The sequence below is a fragment of the Xenopus tropicalis genome, chromosome 7 (assembly GCF_000004195.4).
Source record: "Xenopus tropicalis strain Nigerian chromosome 7, UCB_Xtro_10.0, whole genome shotgun sequence".
Lineage (NCBI taxonomy): Eukaryota > Metazoa > Chordata > Amphibia > Anura > Pipidae > Xenopus > Xenopus tropicalis.
In genome coordinates, this window is record NC_030683.2 from 46,787,272 (window position 1) to 46,811,743 (window position 24,472).

Sequence of the window (24,472 nt, forward strand, 5' to 3'; positions counted from 1 at the left end):
ATGTTGGGGCTAATTATCCAATAAATACCAGGTGATGTAGTCAAGTCCTACAAAGAATTCTGTAGAGCCACATCTGCCTTCAGATCATTACATTACATTCTGTACATCATTGTTTTCAGTGTCCTCTTTGCAAATATTTATTATTTTGTTACGTTACATTTTTGCAGTAAACTAAACAACTTAATTAGTGTAGAATAATTTGTCAGACTATAACATGTTTAATTAACATAATAATAATTAAAGAAGACTGTAAAAGTTAAACAGATAGTAATATCATGAAGTGCAAATACTTTTAAGAGCTAGTATTCAGGAGGACTGAAGGCTCCACTTTAATGCCATCAAAGTTGTAGAACTGGTTGCCTTCACATATCTGACAGATTTGATCATTTGGGGGCAGTACTGGGCCCAAAATGCTTCCATTCTCCAAACGTTGTGAGTTCAGATCATGACAGGATATTCTATTAGATCTCTTCCTGCTTCCGCCCATGAATGTAGTAATTTGCCTGACAACTTTCCCTTCCAATTTACTTCATGTCCATATTTGTTTTATTGCAACTGGTTAGTGACACAGTCTAATATGCTACCTGGGGCCTAGTATTTATTAAATGAAACGTTTAAAAGTTTGTGTGAAAGTTCAACATTTTCACCCCCAAAATAAGCAGAGATCATGTCCTACATTCTGTTATTTGGAGGATTCTATTTTTAAGGCATAGCACAGGCAATATAAAAGACTGTTACTAACTCTGCTTTTACTGCAATCTTATGAACTTCTTGAGCATGTGGAAATAGTCACTTAGAACTGCAAGTTACAGGAAAATCAGTTGCTTAAGCAAGAGGATGGCACCTTTGTCATGTAAAAGCCTGTCAAGTCAGTAAATGTTGACCACAATCTTCTGCCAACAAATACGTTAATTCCAAGCATGCCATCTGCCATGCTTTTAAACTCTTTTAGATGCCCCTAGCCGGTTGGATAGGTAGCCGGCGCTGCCTTTACTATTACTATGGATGGGCCGGTTGGATAAGTAATCCAGCATTTTCTTTTAACTGAATAATAAGGGTTCAGCCCCATCAGGTTTTGCAAAATTAAAATGATAACATTTAGATGGATGACTGGTTGGACAAGTAATCCGGCGCTGCCCTTACTACTCTGCCCTTACTACTCGGACACAAGCTAGTGTGCAGGTGTGTTAAAAGAAATGGATGCCTAGGCTTATACTTGAGTCAATAAGTTTTTCCAGTTTTCTTAGGTAAAATAAGGTACCTCGGTGGTTTTTTGAATTATAACAAATATAAAGCTAAGGAAGTCATGGAGACGGGATATTTACACATCCTGGGGTCTTGATACTCTGAATGATGAGCAAGTTATGAGAGGGTAGGGGGCCGGAGGGGAGGACACCTAGTGCCTAACGCAGACTGCACTCGAATGTCAGAGCACAGAGGCCTGCGTCTATTTGCACAACGCCCCCCGCAGTGGGCAAAGTGTAAAATCATGGCTAAATGCAGCCTTCTTTTTGCACTTTGCACACTGTGTGGGGCATTGTAAATGTGCCCTATAAGCAGTCACATGACATAAATAGTAGTTAAATTATTACCCAGTGACTGAGCAAGGTCGAGTCTCTTCAGAGATAACTTGTTGTATATTGTTTACATATGAGGATCATGTATACCAGGTGGCCCAGTGGTTGTGCATACTTTTAGGGGCACATTTACTAACCCACGAACGGGCCGAATGTGTCCGATTGCGTTTTTTTCGTAATGATCAGTAATTTTGCGATTTTTTTCGGCGTCTTTACGACTTTTTCGTATTTTTTGCGATTTTTTTCGGCGTCTTTACGATTTTTGCGTAAAAACGCGAGTTTTTCAGCGTCTTTACGATTTTTGCGTAAAAACGCGAGTTTTTCGTAGCCATTACGAAAGATTTTTTCGTAGCGTTAAAACTTGCGCGAAACGTCGCGCCTTTTAAGTTTTAACGCTACGAAAAAGGCGCGACTTTGCGCGCAAGTGTTAACGCTACGAAAAAATCGCGGCTTTGTGCAACTTTCGTAATGGCTACGAAAAACTCGCGTTTTTACGCAAAAATCGTAAAGACGCCGAAAAACTCGCGTTTTTACGCAAAAATCGTAAAGACGCCGAAAAAATCGCAAAAAATACGAAAAAGTCGCAAAATGTTCCTTTCCAATCGGAATTTTTCCAATTCGGATTCGAAATCGTGTCTTAGTAAATCAGCCCCTTAGTGTTCATGTAGATCTCTTTAAAGATTATATCCAAGTGTTTCTTGATACTGTCGCAGTATGAAGCATAGTACCAGGATGTTGTTGGCATCACCAGCATTGGGTGCTTGTGTCTAGTGTAACCGCCCAGTGCAGGACTGGAGTATAAAGGCCTTGCCTGCACTTAATAATATGGGTTCTGAGAGATTCTGAGAGATTCTGACTACCTTTCTTTCGTTGGGTTGGGAGCAATATATATATATATATATATATATATATATATATATATATATATATATATATATATATGGCAAATATTCAATTTAAGAGGCTGCGAGATCTACAAGTGAGTTATTGTGCTCTTAGTGAATAATGGGTCAGAGAAAGCTAGAAATTTGAAGGTATTTAAAGTGCTCATTTGTAATTAGGTTCCATAGATTTTTAATTTTATCCTATTGAGGGTGGGAGCTGCTAGGACAAATGATACAATTGCTGTTTATGTAGGCTGGTTGACATCCATGGCAGAAATGAGGGTTGCTGAGAATTGATGTTAGAAACATTGGTTTATTGACAAGTCTAATTTTTATATTTGGGGTTCTCTCAAATATAATACAAGTTACACCCCAAGTTCTCCCAAGTATAACACAAACTTAGTGGCAATTAAAATGGAGTTAAAATAAGTTAATGGTGCAGGAAGCCAATAAAAATTCTGCAAATAAATAGTTACTGTAAATATGTTTAAAGGGAACATATACAGGTATCGGACCCCTTATCCGGAAACCCGTTATCCAGAAAGCTCCGAATTACGGAATGCCCGTCTCCCATAGACTCCATTTTAATGAAATAATTCAGAATTTTAAAACTGATTTCCTTTTTCTATGTAGAAATAAAACAGTACCTTGTAATTGATCCCAACTAAGATATAAATAATCCTTATTGGATGCAAAACAATCATATTGGGTTTAATTAATGTTTTATTGATTTTTTAGTAGACTTAAGGTATTGAGATCCAAATTACGGAAAGACCCCTTATCCGGAATACCCTTGGTCCCGAGCATTCTGGATAATGGGTCCTATACCTGTACCTACACATATAATGTAATATACAAATGCTTAGAATGCACTTTTGCAATGTACATTATTATTGTCCTTTAGCTTCAGTTGTTCACTGCTGAGATACAGGTATAGGATCTATTATCCAGAATGCTCGGGGCCTGGGGTTTTCCCAAGGGATATTTTAGAAATTTGGATCTCCATACCTTAAGTCTGCTAAAAGTCATTTAAAAATTAAAGGGGAACACCACCCAAAGAATGTAAGCTTTTTGAAAAGTAAACATAATTTCAAGCAATTTACAATAAACATTTAAAAAAGTATACAGCCTTTTCATGATTTTTAATGTAACAATATGGTTTGGAACAATTACCTAAGCCTGGCCCCCTGTTCTTCTGATCTAGCTGACTACTTTGAGACAAAAAAAATATGTAACAGTAGTCGACTGTCCTCAGCCTGCATCCTCCAATACCCACAACCCCCTGCACACGTGATGTCAATAAGTAGAGGAACATCACAGAGCAATGCATTGTGGGTTATGTAGTTGTGGACAAGTTGTTACAATTTGTAACAAATGTTTTAGTCCCCCCCCTCCCTTACCAGGACTTTAAATGATGCCAAAAAAGAAGAATTTCAGAATATATAAAAATGGTATTTATTAATTAGGGGTTTCTCTGTTGCGTGGGGCACTAACAAATTTTAGTACTACTTTATTATTAAGACATAAAAAAAAGAATCCCACTATATTTGTCAGAGCTGAAGGTATAGGTGGTGTGCTCCTGAATTAAATAAAATAAGCTGCCTCAGATCAGATAATATTTAAAGTGTTTAATATTATGAGTAGACGTTAAGGTTTAAATATTACTCTGATATGAGGCGGCTTATCTGGTGGGGAGGTGCAATATTTATTGAATTTGTTTGGGATTACTTTCTCTTTCTGATAATTGTCTTATTATTACAGAGAAAAGGGAAATCATTTTTAAAAATGAGAACTATGCTTAATGTGGATTCTATGGGAGATGGCCTTCCCATAATTTAGAGCTTTCTGGATAATGGGTTTCAGGATAACGGATCCTGTATCTGCATCATGTGCATTTTTCTCCAGGCAGGGATTGGACAGACAGGCAAACGATTCATTTACTGATGCAGGAGACCTGCTCAGCGTGATGGGAGCAGAGAAACACCAGAATACACAGCTTAGGGCTGTTTAAGGTGAAAAACTGAAAGGTGTGCTCAACTATAGAATGTTCAGCTGTAAAACATTAAAGTCAATGGGGGCCAAATCTTGTAATTATTGCCACGATTGTTAACCTGGCAAATGATGGAATAGAATTTTGTTTACATGTATATCTAAACTCTGTGCAGAGGTTGAGTAACGTAACAAAAACAGCTTCATACGTTCTTACCTTAGCAGGGTTGGACTGGGGGGTGCAGGGCACACCGGGGCTACCGTTTTAGGGGCCCCTGCAGTGGCCTTTACACCCCCAATCTGACCCCTCCCCCATAAATTAAGCTTAACTTCAGCGCCTCAGGGGAGGGAGACTGGTGGCTCGGGGGAGTGCCCTGCAGGGATCGGGTCTGTCCAACCCTGTACTTTAACCATTAATACAGATGTAATTTACAACAGAATAGATAAATTAAGACCACACATTTCTTTTTTTTATTACACTAGGAAATATAATTTATTGCATAAAAATTAATTTGTTACAATAGGAATGCTAAACATTATTTACAATTTGTAAATTACAGAACAGACAGACGGGTGTTTGAAGGAGAGGCCGTAATGGAAAAACAGGTGAGGCAGAAAGTCTCAAACTCCCTCCGTCTGTCAGAGTCCAACACCAAACCCAGACGCACACAGAAAATGTCAATGATTTTCCGACAAAACAGTACATATTATTTAATAAACAAACTGTGAGAAAATAGAATGTATCTGAGACATGGAACAGTTATCAAACAAGCATACAATACTTTGTTGCCGCTACATATCCTGATAGAAATGAAAATGTCTCCAACTCCCGATTCCTTTGCTTGGTTAGAGCTCTACGTTTCCCGTCCATCTGCCCAAGGACATAAGCTTTACTGGTGGCCATATTGATACGACAAGCGCCACCAATAACACTGCTGCAAGTCAGAAATAGAGCTCTGCAAATATATCACTGTTTCTGTATTAAGAGGCTGTGATTAAAATATTTCAACAAAAATGGTGTTGCAAAAGTGTTTTTTTTTTTTTTTACAAGCGCTCTTAATATGCCTGCAACCAAAGAGCTTAAAGGAATACGGTCATGGGAAAATGTGTTTTTTGGTTTTTTTTCAAAATGTATCAGTTGATAGAGCTTCTCCAGCAGAATCCTGCATTGAAATCCATTTTTTAAAAACAAAAACAGTTTTTTTACATTTAATTTTGAAATATACCACACAAATCATGACAGTATGCCTTTAACTTTTAATACATCAATATGGTGGTTACATTCCCTTGCAGCTTATGCAGAACACTAGCTACTAAGGCCAACACATTGATAAATAGTCTTCCAGTTTGATTTGTAAGAACCACTAAGGAAGAAGACCCTTGAAAAAAAAAATCTGATGTGCTCCTGCACCCATATTCTTACCTCCATCAACATGTATAATACTCTTCAGATGGAACCCCAAACATTGCACTCTTTATTAAACAACACAGCATATATATAATGAACACTACATTAAAACTCATCCTCAGTGACCCTTGCCAATTAAACAGAATGTTGTGGGAGGCAATTACAACAGTGTAAAATTGAAAACAAAACAACCAAAGCCAAAGTTGCTACAATAGATTAAAGGACCCATGTTCCCTTGGTTTCCATGCATACGGTGAATCTGAATCAGTAACTTTTCATGTCATTATTAAATACTTATAAGCTATCGATCTTATGGCCCCAGATCCATTATGTGTTTATTTTTTATATAGGGCTGCCCTACCCCTTATGTACCTTGTGTTATGCTTGTAGATCTGTGTATGGGAAGCAGAACAGCAATCCTATGCATTGATATGCATAGAGATAGTGTTTTAATTGGCCTTTAGACCTCATTGGTAAGGTTTAATAATCAGGCCATTACACTGTTGCTATCAGGCAATATTGCCTCTCCTGTGTGGTTACATTATCTAATGCATTCATTGTCAATGAAATCAGGGACTTGAATATGCCGAATGGCTTTTCGGTGCTCATACATATAAAGACTAAGGTTCCAGCTGAATTAAAAGCTACATAATATGGTGATAAAGAAAAAACTGTTCAACACTAAACACATTGAAAGAAAGAAGAGCAGCATAAACCACACCAGAAGATGAACTGAAATTGTCTGACCAAGCAAACCTTTTTAGCTAATGTGGAACCAAAACCATGAAGAGACAGCTGCAAGGCTTTGCAAATTTCCTTAGACATCTGAAAAAGCATTACCATAGGAATGCTCATAATGCTTTATAACTCTTTGTATTTCCACAGGAATACTACACACCAAGAATTCAAGCCAAATGCATAATTATAGTATTAACGCAATTGCAAGCCCAAGCATTAATGACTTGTCAGAAAGTTTCAAATCCCTCGCATTATCTCCTTATCACTTCTACCAAGCTTTCCCACTTAACTAAAATATCCTAGCACCTACGGGAAGGGTGTAAGAGCATGAAACAGAAGGCATTAGAATACACTGATAATCTTCTAAATGCAAGAATGGATGAAGAGAAGCATTTCAATGAAAGATCTATGCATCATATGCCAGAACAAGTACATCAAAAGGGTTGCCTGGTTACACGTTCAATTAAATCAGTGTTGGGCAAAGGAGGCTAGAGTCTACTGGTCGCTGGATCATGTGGGAAGTCACAAAAAATTGTGTTCAATCTAACTGGGTTGAGAAAAGCCCATGGCCAGCTGTCAATTCTAATTGTTTTCTTAATGTTGTTTCTGCATTACATGGTGCTGCCTTTCTTGCAGCTACTTCTAGCAGTTGTTGTTGACAGTGTAATCAGACCATGGCCCTTGGAAACAGCTTTGCTGCCTTTATTTAATGCAAGGAGATTATGGCATAGTCTGGTCATGGGAGGACATATGCAAAGTTGTGGTCTGAAAGCCTTGAAGTTTTAATGCAGAATCTTCAGGCTGATTCAGTAACACATTTATAAATATGAGGAAAACATCCAACAAATTATATATTTGCCTCTGTATATGGTTTATTGGGACTTTGCAGCTTCTAACCAACAGCAGCAACCTTTGTTTTTCTTTGTCCAAAGCAAGAGGATGCCAGTTTGTGAGCACTTTGGCCTCTTATTCTATGCCAACCCTCATAAATGCTAAATGCAGGAGGCACGTAACACTACTACTTAATCTTTTACAAATACTGTAGAAGAGACTCTGACCAAAATGAGGATGAAGTTATAACTCTATGCTATGAATGTCATTTTATTATTGTAGGAGTGGTTGCCCATTTTACTTATTACCCCAACTTATTCCCAACTTTTGTTTTCTTTAATGTCTTGTGGATTAAATAATTGTAGACAGTTTGTAGAGCCATGGACCTTTCTGGTCAATATATAATACTGACTTTATACAGAATTAAAGACAGTGGAAGTATTTCCAAGTTACTGTTAACAGGCAAAAAATAAAAATATAAATTGCCTTCTGGTGAAAAATACCTAAATATATTACTATAACTTTAATTTTTTTTTTTGTACAACGGTACTAACTGAGTTTAAAATGGTTCGGAGAGGTCATTTACAAAGACCTTGGGCAAAAGTACAAAAGCCATAAGTGGTGCAAGAGTGCACCCCATAATTCTCATGCAGTGAGCACTTCTACCCAGGGTCTGGCAGTGTTCTACACCTCCCACCAGCAGTACGGGTGGTAAGTACAGGGTTCCATTGCAGGCTGTGTTTGCCTTCCAAGGCTGTAAATGACTCCTAATGTAGGGCTATTGCTATTCCAGTTGTTCTGTGCAACAAAATTCTAGCTGGTGTCGCTGTTATATTGCAAATTTTGCTTAAGATGCCACACATCCATTTATATTTAGCAAGGGATTGCATATTATTTACGCAAATTCTGCTTCATATATGCTTGTCTCTAAACAAAAACAGTTTTCCATTTTAATAACCTTTGCTGTGCTTCCACTTGTGATTTACGAGTCCTAAATGAAACCACATGCATTAAAAATAAAACAACAAAGCATTATGAAGGAATATTATTTTATAAATATTGTGGTAAAAGGGTGCTAATGATCAAATAGTCACATAATTAATGCTCTATTCGACCAAAAATGTGCAAGCTACGCTTACTTGGGTTATACGTATGTGTGCCCCTATTTCTCTGCTGCTTAAAACTTCATTTTACCAAGTGGTGACAATAGTATTAAATATAGAAAATAAGCATTGTCTCGAAAATTGGCATTCAGGCTGGGTGCCATTGGGTGAGCAGCCACACAGGTTGGTTGGGAAACACTGCAATAAAGAGCTGGAGAAGAATTTACTAGCACTTATAGACCAAATACCACTGTGTACAGCAGTTATCCCTATTTTCCTGATGTAATAATGGCTTGCAATTTTAGTTTCCAACATTATGTTGTTGTCTCAAAATTAATTTTAGCAAAATTATATTTTTTAAACTTATTTGTGCATCAGAAGCATAGCTAATTTATCCCTTATAACTAGAAGACTAGTCCTTACAGGTCCCGTTTTTCAATATCATTTATTGATCAAATGATGGTTTCAGAACATGTCAGTGTGTGAAAAATAAATGACATGAAAATGATCTGCATTAAAAACTTGTGCATATATTATATATAAGCATTACTGCGGACAGCACGCTGCTTCTACAGCGATTACTGCAAAGGGAACAAAAAGACGACTAACACGCAGCGAGTAATAACTAGTTGCGTTCATCGAGTGCTGGCTTTTTTTACACACACTCTTAAACTGATCAATTAAAGCTCCCCAACATATAAAAGACATCAGCATACAAAATACACTAGTGTATTGGGGAGCAAACACAATTTTGTTTTTAGAAAGGCACACAAAATGTTATTCCCACAGGTACATCATAACCTACCATTGCATTACCATACAATTAGCCTTTGCCAGCATTTGGATATCTTATAAACAGCCCAGAACCTTAAAATAGGAGTTAGCCTAAATTAAAATACAAAACAAATCTCAGTGCCCCAAAACTAAACTCCATTTGATCTATCTAGGCCAACTTAGAAAGTAACAGTAAAAAAATATCAAGCTATTTATAACACAGGCAATAAAGTCATGGGTTAAATTAAAAGATCAATGGAAAGGCACTTCGGTGTCAAGGCCCCTTGCATTAGTAATAGTCTTAGAGAACACCTTAGATGAGAGGGGCTCTGTAGTAGAATTTGACGTTTAACAAGAGTTGAAAATGACATCACCAAAATTGAATTCAGACTTAGGGCAAAAGGATTATGGAGAGTGTCAAGAAGGCTATAGGTCCTACTGCCATAACTAGTATATTTTCTTACTGGAATAAGCATAACATTGAGGTACGTACTGATAAGTGATCAACACACAGACATATACCATATGCATTGGTTTTTTTTTGGTAACTGAATAATAATCAGCAGAACAACATCTGCAAACCATGATCTCTTTGGCAGTCATGCAACAGCACTCAGGCAACCCACATGAGTCAATGTGTTTGGGTTAGACCAAGGTATATAGTGTGAGAGCCCTCTATATGGACATGGAACATATTTCTAAAAACCTTTATCCTAACTTACCACAAAGACATAGCAGAAATCTGAAGTCAGAAATCAGAAGTCTTTAAAGGGTCTTTTTGCTATTTCATTTTTTCATTAATGGGCAAAGTCAAATGTAGAAAATCATGAAATGAACAATTTAAAGAACATACCACAGAAGTAAAATCTTTGATCACACTTTCCCAAAAGCCCCTGAGAGAAAGAGAACCTGAATTATTTGTGTCTTCCTTTTGTCTTGTACACTTGTAAGGCCTGCAGACAACAGATTGTAGGCCCTTCCTGCAAGCAAGCGTTGCAACTGACTGCCTGAACCCTGAGAGAAGAGCCTACTCAAATGAAAAGTAGCTGTATGCCTCCTCCTATAAATAAGTTTGACAGAAGAATTAGATGAGGATCAGCGATGGAAACTTGCAAGTCCTTTAAAAAAATATAACACCTTTAAAACATTTCCCTCTCATGAAAAGTCTATATTTTAAAAACAGGTTTTGAGCTTTACATCAATGTACTTTAGTTACATCTCCATCGTCACCTCTGTCTGTAAGTATAAATGAAATAGCTCAACGATGAGAATATAGAAAAAAGCCTTATAATACTGTTCTGACTGCCTATCAGGGTAATTAGCTGGACTACACACAGGGCTAGTTCTCATAACTACATTTATTCAAAGATCTAGCAGTGTAAAAGGTAGTGTTTCCAGAAGTGTCCTGCACAGTTATGTATCAGTGACAATGAAGTTCTTTTGACTACGAAAATACATCCATCCTGGTCTTGAAATTGCTGAACAGGTGGGACTAGTGAATATCTATACAAAACAGAAGTTGTTTGAGGGCCCTTTAAATTGAAACATACACCATTATGTTAACCAAGGTCCATGCTTCTGAAGCAATGCCAGTGTCTTTGTTCATAGTAGTACATATGTTTCTGACTCCAAATAATAAGTCCCGCAAATAAAGCAGGAGGAGAAAACCCACATCATATGTTTGCTCCTCTCCTACTAGTTTAAAAACAATATATCTTTTTAGGGAAAACATTTGAAGGTTTCCTCATTTTCCTTTGAAAGCTCTAAAAACATAATTATCATGGTGTTCAATTAGGATGCTTTCCTTGCAATAAAAAAAGGTACTCTTGCTCATTGACTAGCTCTTTTATGCAAGTCTGATGAATTATCTCCCTGAGCTGTGTAGGGTTTGTAGCCAGGCATTATAAATGGAAAATTAGGGAACATTTCTCCATTGACGCATGCTCAAAGGAACATAGTTTAGCTGATTACCAGTGTAACACCACTCCCTCCCTGTTAATGAGTGCCCGTATTCTAAAGGATTTAAAATGAGATGTTGAACTAAAAAGCCTATCTATCTTCCTTACCAGCCCTCATGGAATCATACACTCAGAAGTATTGTCATTTCATATATAAAACAAAAATTCATCCAAAGATCTGGATAATAAATAATGCTGCGTTTCCTAGGAAACCATTTGCCATATCATTTAGGCTGTTCCAAGTCTGGATAGGAAAAAAGCAGTTTGTTTTGGATGATTAGAAACAAATGATAATGGACAAAGAAAAATTAGAAAATATAACATTATAAAGTCTTAAAAGCTTAGTGTGTTAAGGTGGAACACATCTGCCAGCAGTTATCATGATACCAGTGATGCCTTCTTCTTATGCAGGCCTTTATGTAAGTAATGAGGGCAATAATATATTCCAGTAGACACTTGAATGGCTTGTAAACAGAGTTTTTAAGAATTTCTAAGGCTGGTTGCGATTGGACTTTAAGGAGCATGCCCATCTCCTTACTGAACTGTAGTTCTGAGTTATCCAGAATAATCCAGGACCACAAATGTCTCTTGTTAATGGGCCAGAAGACATCCTCCACCAACCTATTTTGTCTTTCAAAGAACAACTCATATCAATTGAGCAATGAAGTCATTAGCAATCCCCATCAGTTGCCATTACAAGCATCATCTCACTTTTGCCCATTTCCTCCAAGGCACTGGCCAGAGTGTTGAGGTCACCATCATCTTGGTGTAAGGCTTCCCATAAGTCCAAGATAACTCCTGTGGGACTTGCTTTGGTAGCAAAATAGTTTAAATATCTGAGGAGGGAAACAAAACAGATCGATGAATGGAACATCATTGGTTAACATACTTTGTAAATGCACAGAAAGGTTAGTGGCTTTGAAATCGTACTAGCTTTAAAGTTTGAGAATCTTGCTATCTTGAGAGGATTATCAAATAAAAATTGGGCAAAATTAGTATCCATTTGTGTACATGTTTGCTGCAAATCATACAAAAAATAAAAACTTACTGGGTGGAGGGGGTAGTGTAATTAGAGGTGCAATACAGGTTTAGGATCCAACCAATGACAGTTAGCATTGAGAGGTCATTGGGTTGGTTGCCATGGGTTACTACATAGGCAAATATTTTTATTACAGTTCCAGAAGTATGAGCAAAACACATGTTGCACCCCTATAATAAGAATTTGTTGTATCCACAGACGAAGCAGACCTTACTAAAGTGTCTAGATCACATGTATTCTATTGGTGTAAGCAAAATATGTTGAGTATATACAAGTGTATAACTTAGGGCGATGATACGAAGACTCACCGGTCCATGCAAAGCTTTTGTGCCAGAAGCCTCCAGTCATTTCCTCTGGAATTAGGGGCATCCAAACTGTTGCAAATTTTTTGACGGATTGAGTATGGAATTTTGAAGGCATATGGTCCCAGCTGAGTAGTCACACTGTTTTCAGTATGTGAACAAAACGGGTCAAATGACTTGACATTCTGGGGGGAGGAAAAACAAAAACAAAAACTGTAGATTACAAAAAGCTGTTTTTTTCACTCTACTGCGCTTGCACCGGCCCCAGGATTCAGAAGACAGATGAAAGAAGGAAAAGGAAAGCTGGCTCACAGCTACCTCAGACTGGTGTGGTTTTCTCCTAACAGGAGCACCAGCCTGGGGTATAAGGTAAGTGATTACAATCACTGTAGGGGCCTAACATTTTGGCACCACCTAGTGATTTTCCCTTTCCTTCGCCTTTAATCAGTTAAAAGAGCAGTACAAAAAGCAAATTATTTACAATCTCCAAGCCAAAGATTATTATCTTGCTTCAGACACAGCAGTTCTAATTATATACAGTGCATTGCACAGCAATTTTTGACTCTCAAGTGATAAACTAGCATCATGTACTTTGTAACTTGAAGCCTGTTGTTTCTTACCTCTTCTAGCGAAGTGTGTAGCTGGAATATCTGTCCTTCTCCTTCAACCTGCCTTACACAGATTTTGCATGTTAGTTCTGTGGCTGCCAGGCTGTACCTCTCCAGTGTGAATGTGCAATGTAATGTGCGCTGGCTCCCACTCCAGATATGATAAAAGGGAATTTCCTGAAAGACAAATAAAGGCAATAGTGCTATTTTTCAGAATTTCAGTTATCAGTTTAGAGGTGAATTTTGGGTAAGATTTCATTAAGATATAAAAAAGTTTTTACAGATGTAAACTACCCCACATATCAGCTGCTATTATGACTACATTTTGCAATTAGTGGAAAAGATAGATTATAGGTCATTGTTAGCTTGGTCCAAAAATCTATGTAGGTGCCAACTGGTACTCAAACATGATCACATTTGCCAGGGATAACCTGGTCTGAATGAACCTGTCCAAACAGCCTTTAAGTCAGTTTAGTGCTAACGCAACAGATTTAGAGCCAGGTGGCTATAACACTGCGAAACTAGCAAATTAAATCTTTCTGTGTAAGATATGCTTGATTTCTACAATCCTAGGTTGAGCGGTTTGTGGTGGAGGGTGGTCGTAGCTTGTGTTGATATGAGAGTCCATAACTCTAAAGACAATAAATAAAATATATACCCTATGTTTAAGCAGGCTTTATGGGATGGATTTATAAACAACTGCATTGGCAAATATATCTGTTAGAATGTCATAAAAATATTTAGAAAATGGTCTAGGACTTCCTCTGTAGGTTCATTAGAAATTACAAAGTCCCCTGGCATTGCAGTTAAGGGAAATGTTTCTGGCTTTAACACAAAAAAATGGCCATAGACTCCAATGGCTGCAAAATAATGTTGCGCATTAGCTGCCAAAAAAGGCCCATCATCATTTTAGTGTTTTGCGAGTTTTTGCCGTTTTGACAATTTTCCCGCAAAGCAAAATGGGACCAACTCACTTATCACTAGTTACCACCTGGCTGGTATTTTACCAGTAAAATGATGCTTGGTACCAACACTTTTAATTGGGAGAAAAAAAAAAGATAAAAGCAAAGGCTGGTATTTTTTCTAGAAAAGGTGGCAACCCTAATAACAATAAATACTGGTGCATGATCAGCACATGACAATATAATGCTATAAAAAAAATGGTATTTCTTCTGATCACTGACCTGATATTTAGCCAACAGTTTGCTTCTCCACAATGAGTGGGGAATATCGTGGATGGATAGTCGTAAATTGTGGTAACTGTCCTTAAACATTAGTGGCTTTGGATCTTCTACAAGGTATCCTCCCAAAGTCTTTTCCAATTCAAGTACTTCCTACAAATAGGGAAAATAATGGTGCTATTAGTGTAAAAGCAAGATGTCAAGCCTGAACCCCTTTAGAATGTTTTCAATTTCAAGTGTAGTTTAAACAATGACTGTTTATTAAAACTACAAACCTTACAAATTCATCCTTTAGGCAAAATGAGCGGGTGCTACATAGGGTTGTACCGTGTATATTTCTCCAAAAGTTTTGTTTTGTATACATGGGATGTATTGAAGTGAATTCATTAGTGGGGTTTGACATCGTGAACAAGGTCCTAGACCCGGACCAAAACGTTGATGTGTGAGCTATGATGTAAGTTATTAATAAAGCTAATTGATCTACGCTGGAGTGCACATAACTTTTGGAGATATATATATAAAAATTACAGGCAAAGCATTACATTACAAGCATCTGAATGAATCACATCCAGATAAAGAGTCAGTTTGAAAGAATAAAGTACAAAAATCACTGAAAGCTAATTAAAATATTCTAACAACTTGATGACAATAACCTATTACAAGCTAATTTTTTTGTTTATAATACACTAATAACATGTCAGGGGATGTGTTAATCTGCAAAACCTTTAAGGCAATATTCTCAAAATTGAACTTGCGTTATTTCACAAATCTGAAATGTGAGAATTGAATGCAAAATATTTTAAAGAAAGAGAGCTGAAACCCACCCTATTTATTCTACTAATCATAGTTAAACAGAGTTATTTTTATGCTGGAGAGATAATTAGGCCATTAGAATAAATGCATTCACTTGTGATGAGAATTTGAGAAGTGTAGCTAAAAAATTTTTTGCCCTTTTAAACTCACTTAGAACACTAAATACACAACAGCTGAATTAGTAAAATATACAATGCTTCAATAAGTTATTTCAGTAAATACAGATATGGGATCCATTATCCAGAAAGTTCCAGATTACAGGAAGACCATCTCCCATAGACTCCATTTTAATAAAATAGTTCACATTTTTTAAAATGATTTCCTTTTTCTCTGTAATAATAAAACAGTACCTGGTACTTGATCCCAACTAAGATATACAGGTCCTTTTCAAAAAATTAGCATATTGTGATAAAGTTCATTATTTTCTGTAATGTACTGATAAACATTAGACTTTCATATATTTTAGATTCATTACACACAACTGAAGTAGTTCAAGCCTTTTCTTGTTTTAATATTGATGATTGTGGCATACAGCTCATGAAAACCCAAAATTCCTATCTCAAAAAATTAGCATATTTCATCCGACCAATAAAAGAAAAGTGTTTTTAATACAAAAAAAGTCAACCTTCAAATAATTATGTTCAGTTATGCACTCAATACTTGGTCGGGAATCCTTTTGCAGAAATGACTGCTTCAGTGCGGCGTGGCATGGAGGCAATCAGCCTGTGGCACTGCTCAGGTGTTATGGAGGCCCAGGATGCTTCAATAGCGGCTTTAAGCTCATCCAGAGTGTTGGGTCTTGTGTCTCTCAACTTTCTCCTCACAATATCCCACAGATTCTCTATGGGGTTCAGGTCAGGAGAGTTGGCAGGCCAGTTGAGCACAGTAATACCAGGGTCAGTAAACCATTTACCAGTGGTTTTGGCACTGTGAGCAGGTGCCAGGTTGTGCTGAAAAATGAAATCTTCATCTCCATAAAGCTTTTCAGCAGATGGAAGCATGAAGTGCTCCAAAATCTCCTGATAGCTAGCTGCATCGACCCTGCCCTTGATAAAACACAGTGGACCAACACCAGCAGCTGACATGGCACCCCAGACCATCACTGACTGTGGGTACTTGACACTGGACTTCAGGCATTTTGGCATTTCCCTCTCCCCAGTCTTCCTCCAGACTCTCGCACCTTGATTTCCAAATGACATACTTTGGACCACTGAGCAACAGTCCAGTGCTGCTTCTCTGTAGCCCAGGTCAGGCGCTTCTGCCGCTGTTTCTGGTTCAAAAGTGGCTTGACCTGGGGAATGCGGCACCTGTAGCCCATTTCCTGCACACGCCTGTACACGGTGGCTCTGGATGTTTCTACTCCAGACTCAGTCCACTGCTTCCGCAGGTCCCCCAAGGTCAGGAATCGGTCCTTCTCCACAATTTTCCTCAGGGCCCGGTCACCTCTTCTCGTTGTGCAGCGTTTTCTGCAACACTTTTTCCTTCCCACAGACTTCCCACTGAGGTGCCTTGATACAGCACTCTGGGAACAGCCTATTCATTCAGAAATTTCTTTCTGTGTCTTACCCTCTTGCTTGAGGGTGTCAATGATGGCCTTCTGGACAGCAGTCAGGTCGGCAGTCTTACCCATGATTGCGGTTTTGAGTAATGAACCAGGCTGGGAGTTTTTAAAAGCCTCAGGAATCTTTTGCAGGTTTTTAGAGTTACTTAGTTGATTCAGATGATTAGGTTAATAGCTCGTTTAGAGAACCTTTTCATGATATGCTAATTTTTTGAGATAGGAATTTTGGGTTTTCATGAGCTGTATGCCACAATCATCAATATTAAAACAAGAAAAGGCTTGAACTACTTCAGTTGTGTGTAATGAATCTAAAATATATGAAAGTCTAATGTTTATCAGTACATTACAGAAAATAATGAACTTTATCACAATATGCTAATTTTTTTAAAAGGACCTGTAATACTTATTGGAGGCAAAACATTCCTACTGGGATTAAAGGAGAAGGAAAGGCTAGTAAAGAGTTAATCTCAAGCTGCAAGCATACCTTCAGTTGTCTCAATAGTGCCCTTAAGTCTCCCTTTATTTCTCCTGTTCAGAAGATCTGAAGCCAAACAGGAAGAAAAAACGCTGAGCTGTGTAAAGAAAGTTCCCATAATGCCTCACTCCTGCACAGACACCGGGACTAAGTGAACATGCTCAGTTAGTTAGACTATGTGTCAGCTTCCTGCTGATTGGCTCAGATCCACATTCCTAAGGGGGGGGAGGGAGCTCTTAGCATTCTTGTGGGAGGGGGGAACAGGAGAGAGCAGGAAGCCGAAAGTTGCGTGTGGAAAACAGACACAACTAATCTTTTTACAGAGAAGTCAGTGCAGCGTTTCTGTGAGTGCTTATGGCTGTATTTACATAGACCTTTCTGATAAAGCTTACTTAGTTTTTACCTTTCCTTCTCCTTTAATGTTTAAATGATTTTTCAATAGACTTGAGGTATAGAGATCCAAATGAAAGAAAAAACCCTTATCCGGAAAACCTCAGGTCCCAAGCTTTCTGGATAACAGGTCTCACTTGTAGTAAGATTTACTAATGCTTAATCAGCATTTATTCAGCATGTGATTTCAAAAATGGAAAGTGTGTTTTCTGATAAGAATTTTCTGAAAGGTAATTCATGCCCCTGGATAATCTCATTTTTGTCATTGACTGAAATAATTGCAAATGTTTAATGCCACCATAAAGTAATCTGACTTTATGGAAAGCTGTGGAATGGAACAAAGTTTAAACCTTTACTTTGAAGGACCAAAATAAATGTAACCAAATTTAACACAGTTAGTACTAGTGGTTGTATTTATAGTTTATGTATGTGAGTATATAGATTGGTAGGTGTGGGTTAGGTGTGCTGCGTTTACTTGGATGGGTTGAACTTGATGGTCTTTTTTCAACCCTATGTAACTATGTAACACAATACCCCATATTTTGCCATTAAAAGCAGCCTCAGCAGCCTTCTGTATGGCTCTTTCTGGAATATCAAATCTTATTATACCTGCATTTTCATTCTTTGTTCTGACTGCTCTGTATATTTTTAATTCTACTACAAGTATGGGAACCATTATCTGGAAACCAATTACCCAGAAAGTTCAAAATTACAGAAAGGCCATTTCCCATACTCCATTTTAATCAAGTAATTCGCATTTTTAAAAAACAATTTCCCTTTTCTCTGTACTAACAATACAGTACCTTGTACTTGATCCCAACTAAGATATAATTAGTAGTAATAAGTAGAGTTAAGGTTTGGAGAAGACTCCCTATCTGGAAAACCCCAGGTCCCTGCATTCTGGATAACAGGTCCTATACCTGTATGTTTTGGGCTTCTATACAGGTTGCAAAACATGTCTGAAAAGATGTGTATTCTGTGGGATAATATTTTCAAGATCTCAGAATTATTTAGAAAGTTACCATGTATGTTTATAAAATAGTTAAATCTTGATTTAACATAGTGCCACTGGGTAAGGTGAGGTACATGTATCTCATTACCATCCTCTCCCAGCACGCTACCTCATCAGGCACAAAACACCAGCACCCAGTAAATGCTCTACCTTTAATGCATCAGGCGTGTCTTCTACACAGTATACTTTAAGATTGTATTCCAGGGAGGTGCAGAGCATAGGTGCAAATATAGCAAGCTGAAGCCTCTTTACTGCCGATTTAGAGTAGGACTCTCCCACAAAAGCATAGGTGCCCAGCTGGTCAAGCAAAATGTGGCAGGAGTGACTTTCCAACTGACAATAACATGGAGTATTAAGAGTTTCTTCATTCAGTGTCACAACCTCCTGGAAAATAGCAAATTGCATAAAAAACAATATGTGGTTAACATGATACAGCAAAACAACTAATTTCCTACCCCTGTGCCTGTGCCCCACAGTGTGGTTACAATTTTGTATAAACATATACAAAGGTTTTATTTTGTCCCATCCTTATTCTTGGCTTGCTTAGTCTACAAAATGGTGTGGAGCTGACTGCTATAACTTCACTCTAAGGAATTTGAAAGCAACGGCTGTCTAAAGATCCACAAGTATTATTTACTGCCAGCACTGACACCCAAAAATGTGAAATAAAAGGGTGTGGCGATTATGTAACACTTAATAAAAAAAATAGTGATATTGCACTAACCAATTCTGACATACAATACTGTATTGCAGTACAAAAGTACTTTGAAACCAGCGCTCAGAGTTAATGCTTGTTAATGGTAGGCTAAAAAAACATTATATAATTTATACGACAATATAGCCACAAAAGTGTTTCATTATTAATTTGGACACATTGCTTTATTAGAGGACCCATAGCTGCTCCATCTAGGTTAAATAATTAACTAAAAATATTCCAGTATATTTAACTGACACAGTGATGCTGTGAGATATAATAAAGGTTTTAACTGGGAGTTATCTTTTCCATATTAACTATATGTATTTATAGACAAATTTAGTGGATTCCAATTATGATTTATCTTTAAATCCATATAATGTCTGTAATTATTAGAAGCAAATTAAAAACAAAAACTATAGGCAGGCAAAACATTTATGGTAACAGTAATGCTGTGACTAGCACAATCCTAATCTCAAATGGTCCAGAAAACACTTATACCAGTTATTGTCTAAAGGGACAATGTACTGCCATCTGTGTGTTATAGATAATACAGAATAATATTGCTTAAACAGAGTTGGCAAGGCAAATGTAATATGAATAAGTACTACATACCAGGCCAGTTCCCTAACAGGAAAAGGCCCTTTCTGTACAACACAGTACTAAGGAATAGATTTCCAAGCAATGAGCATTTCTAAAGCATTTGTTTGTCAGAAATACATTCTTTACAGTAACCTACCTCCCAGTTGCCTTGATGTGATTGGGTCTTCAGCTGTAAAATCCAGTCCGATGTGGCAATATCTGCACAGTGAGGAACTGTTAGGATAACTGGCTTGCATAGTAGAAGTCCGGTGGGACCACAAGTGATTATGGGACTCAAAATGGTCTGTGTCCCTTCTGAAGGCAAACTACAAAAGAACATGAAAAGGTGTGTGTCAAACAGGGGCACAAAACATAAAAAGGTTTAAAGCATGGAGGGAACAGATTGCAGCTTTTGTGGTAACAATTACTTCAGTCCCACCCAATGGATATTTGTCTAAAATCAATTCTTTTCCTCTATGGAAAGGAAAACAAACAGAGGCTGAATATGGAATAGGTAAGAAAACAAAAGCATTATTAACCAGCAAATTATAAGCAGGATCTCTAATATGGCTGAATGCAGCTGATTTGTTTTAAGATCTATCCATACATGTCTCTGAAATATTAGCAATAATTCATGTTCACATACAGTGAAACTATACTTACACAGTGTTTTCTCGCTTGTTGATCATTAGGTACATTTCATAGTATTTTCCCTGTGGAATTGCCCCTTGAGGAATCAATAAACTCACACCTGTTGGTAAAAAAAAATAAATGTTTCTTTTCATTACCTAGTATTTTGTATGTCTCTGTTTTAAAACCAACTTTTACGCACAAAATCTTAGATGAACACAAGCAGCTAGACAGCAACAAGTGCATTTGCATTACAGAGCACTTTGCAGCCACACCTGTTTATGAATTCATTTTCAATTCTTGGTGTGATAAAACACAACTTCCATGCAAAGTCTAGCCATTGACATCATCTTTTCTGCTAAAACTAATTAACAGAATTGCGGAAACATAGCCAAAAAGAGTCATTATAGACTTGAGTTAGTCTGATGTGGAATGGGTATTACTAATGCATGTGTAATTTCTAATAATTTCTGTTGTGAAGCACTCTGAACAGACATTAGATATCTATTAGGAATAATAAAACAAAATAAGGTTATGTTTGAATCACTGGCCATTTTATGTAATCTTAGTGAACTATGATATCACATTATCAAGGTATGACAAGTTCTAAACTCTTTTTGTACCAAACTCACCAGTGTTAGGAAATGTTAGTCTCCCACCAAGGCTTCCGAATGTCCCTGTTACACTGTTACTAGAGTCCCGAGGTAATGTGAGCAGATGCTGAGTGCTCATATTTTTATTTCTTGCATTCATTATGTTGTTATCAGATGGGTAGGTGCCAGTGGGCTTTACCCCAAGCAGGTCATTCCCATCATGTATCCCAGGACTGGAGCCAACTGTAGATGAATTAAAAACCTTAATCTTCAGGTTTGGTAGAGGATCCAGTAAGGGAGAATTGGTCATGGGAATTTTATCTGCAGAGTCCTGCAGGGCGTACATATGACCACGGTAGATGCCAGCATTTGCAGTTAAATCTGGCTGCATAGCAGGGTGAATAAGATGGGAATTATCTGCAAAAAAAAAAAAAAAAAAGAGAAAAAAAAAATATTTTACAGTATTACTTCTGCCATAAAGCAAACACACATAAAACTGATCCCAGGAATCCGCTAAAGAACATAAACCCTATCATAATTGTAAAGAAGATACAAGATATAAGGGCATAGGTCACACTGAAATATTGTAGGTTTACTAAAGTGATAAAATAGATTAACAGAAAACAGTGCATGGACTTCAAAAATCCAACAATCTTACCTCCCAGTGTGATAAACATTTTATAGTGATCACATTACTAGCATGCCTAAATGTATTATTTTTACCATGTTGCCACCAGTCGACTACTAGTCCAAGCATTCTCACCAAGTACACAGTGTTTAATTAAACTTATACGTGATAAGCTGCATTCCAAATTACACATATGTATGATGTGTGTATTGTAATGTATAACAAAGATGATTTTATTATCATCAGAAATAAATTTGTAAAATTTCTGATCTCATTGATTGAAAAACACTATGAATGCAAAAGAAAATGTTAAAGCCACAATCAAAATTTTGATATGCCTTTTATCAACCACAGATAATGTAAACATATCCAGAGGATCATACATGTTTCTATATTCCTTTGCTTTAATAATGAAGACCAGAAGACCAACCAATTAATACAGCTTCGGGTAAGAGTAATCGTTTATGAATAAACTCCTTGCCATGGTCATTATACATGAGTAGACATAGATCTGTATCTTAGCCCCTAGAGGTGGTAAATTGTTAGTGTTTTTCAAAAGTTCAGAGTAAATGACTAGTTACTGCTTATTGCATGCTTTCATACACTGTGCAAGATAAAGTGACTTCATTGTTAACAGCAGACTCAGTAACTTCAAAGCACAAAACTGAATGACAACAATGTATCCTTTAGATGCATGTCACAAAGAGATGAGCTCTGTAATTACAAACTATACAGTCTGTAATTACAATTCCCTGAATAGAAACCAATGGAATGTTGTCTTTATAAGCTTCATCTGTTTTGTTTTCTGCACCATCTGCCAGCACCTCAGATGATGACAGTTAATGAGCGCACACAGCAGTGAACAGGTCAACATGTCAACTACATTAGCCTTACCATGTCTAGAGGTTTTAAAGTTGACTGGATGAAACCCTCCAGTAAGGGCAGCTGATGAGTCTGTAATGTCTGTGTCAAGCTCTCGGCAGTTGCGTCGATAAACCACTATGCCCACAGCCATGAGTAGGATGATGACGATAAAAATGGCAACAACTAGGCCAGCATACAAAGCCACATCCCCTGTAGATTCTAGCACTGAAGGGAGATGTAGAACAGTGAGTAACAAGCCAGGACCCAACTTACCAATCAGACCTTTGTGCATAACTTTCATTGTCTGCTCTTATAATCTGAGGAAATTCATGATCTAAATCAAGAATACCCTAACAGTGACTTCCAGCACCTCCAAAGATATATTTTAAATCACCCTCACCCAACAGGGAAAGGAGATTGCTTATGCCTAGATTACACATCAAGAGTTGCAAACATTTTTATCCTCTCACTGTAACTTTGTCAGATTTATAGAAAAAACCCTCAAATGAAACTGATTATAAAAACTAAAGAGGCAGCCATACAGTGTATTGCCCCTTGTATGATTTTTATCTGTTTGGAATGATGGCCAGTCAGTCAGATACTGTGCAGGGCTGGAGAGTGAAAAACAGCAATATTGGATTTCCTGTACTGTACTGGACTTGTGCATTTGCCAAAATGCAGTGGATGCAACAAGGCTACTTAGACAGGAGTTAGACATATTAATGAATGTTGCATTTTTTTGGCAAACAAAAGACATGGAAAAAATTCTCGAAATGTTTGATGCAAAACTGTACTGGGCAAGACAATTTTCTCATCCCTACTAAAGACTAATCAGATTGCCTTAAACACTGCTGAACACTTGAACACTGTTAAATACTGATTGTGAGACTTTGTAGTTATTTATCCTGTATAATCAATGGATATAATGTCATTATGTTTGAATGAAAACTGACGTCAGTAATCAGACATGCAGAATAAAAATAATGATGTTACATGATAAAAAGGCTGAAAAAATAAAAATAAATATGAAATGAAACTTACAATGGCTTTTTGTTTCACCTAAAACTCTTTTGTCTGTTAAAAACACAAATTAAAATAATGAAGTTAGTTGGCATGAAAGCATTCAAAATAAAATGAAGAAAAAAATGAATATATAATGAAATAAATATAAGGTTACATAAATGGTGAAAGAAAAAAAAAATGGATAAATTGGTTTTCCAATATTGCAGGTAGTGGGAGAGGAAGGAGTTAATTGGTAGATTATCTTGCATCTCTTGGTCTACTCCTTATTTCTATGCAAGGCCGGACTGATTTATATTCTTTGTAACATAGACAGGAAGCTATGTAATTACTGGGCATTACTCTGCACCACTGCTCCCTGTTGTTAAAATATTGCACATTATACCTACTTTAATAAGTTATTTGTAATTAGTGAACTGACACTTACTTTGCATGCATAACCCATCAGTGCAATTTTTAGAATCCAACAGCATGCCACTGCAATCCTTCCCTCCATTCTTTGGTGTGGGTGCATTGCATTCTCGACTTCGCCAATGTGTGCACTCAGTGCTGCAGGCTGACCACTTGCTCCATTCAGTCCAGCCTCCATCCACTGCATTGTAAAAATAGAATGTGCATGGAATGAAAAAGTCTAGTGCAGAAGACTTGTACATTTTGGAAGATGCTTAAAGATTAAAAGGTTAGAATTATGGTTTTCACTGCCTCTCTATAGTAGGGGTTGCTATGTGATTATACCACTTTTGCCTGGCTCGCGAATTTGCCAAATAAGTCACACCCCCACAGCCATTAATGGGGTGGGGCTGACACTCTCTTAATGT

At 37.3% G+C, this 24,472-nt stretch overlaps 1 protein-coding gene across 2 annotated transcripts in view; it reads right to left on the reverse strand.

Moving 5' to 3' along the window:
• Positions 1-4,967: 4,967 nt before the first annotated feature.
• unc5b (unc-5 netrin receptor B) overlaps positions 4,968-24,472 on the reverse strand; it is a 118,973-nt gene continuing 99,468 nt past the window's right edge. The window contains exons 7-17 of one of the 2 annotated variants that reach the window (XM_002938959.5): positions 24,082-24,246; positions 23,676-23,708; positions 22,665-22,859; positions 21,182-21,559; positions 20,583-20,670; positions 20,077-20,245; positions 18,794-19,027; positions 14,396-14,545; positions 13,224-13,388; positions 12,610-12,788; positions 4,968-12,098 (exon numbers count right to left, since the gene is read on the reverse strand). In XM_002938959.5, coding sequence (XP_002939005.3) covers positions 11,933-12,098; positions 12,610-12,788; positions 13,224-13,388; positions 14,396-14,545; positions 18,794-19,027; positions 20,077-20,245; positions 20,583-20,670; positions 21,182-21,559; positions 22,665-22,859; positions 23,676-23,708; positions 24,082-24,246 — 1,922 coding nt within the window. In that variant the 3' untranslated portion in view covers positions 4,968-11,932. The remainder of the gene's footprint in view (positions 12,099-12,609; positions 12,789-13,223; positions 13,389-14,395; positions 14,546-18,793; positions 19,028-20,076; positions 20,246-20,582; positions 20,671-21,181; positions 21,560-22,664; positions 22,860-23,675; positions 23,709-24,081; positions 24,247-24,472) is intronic. The other variant, XM_004915943.4, reaches the window with a different exon arrangement.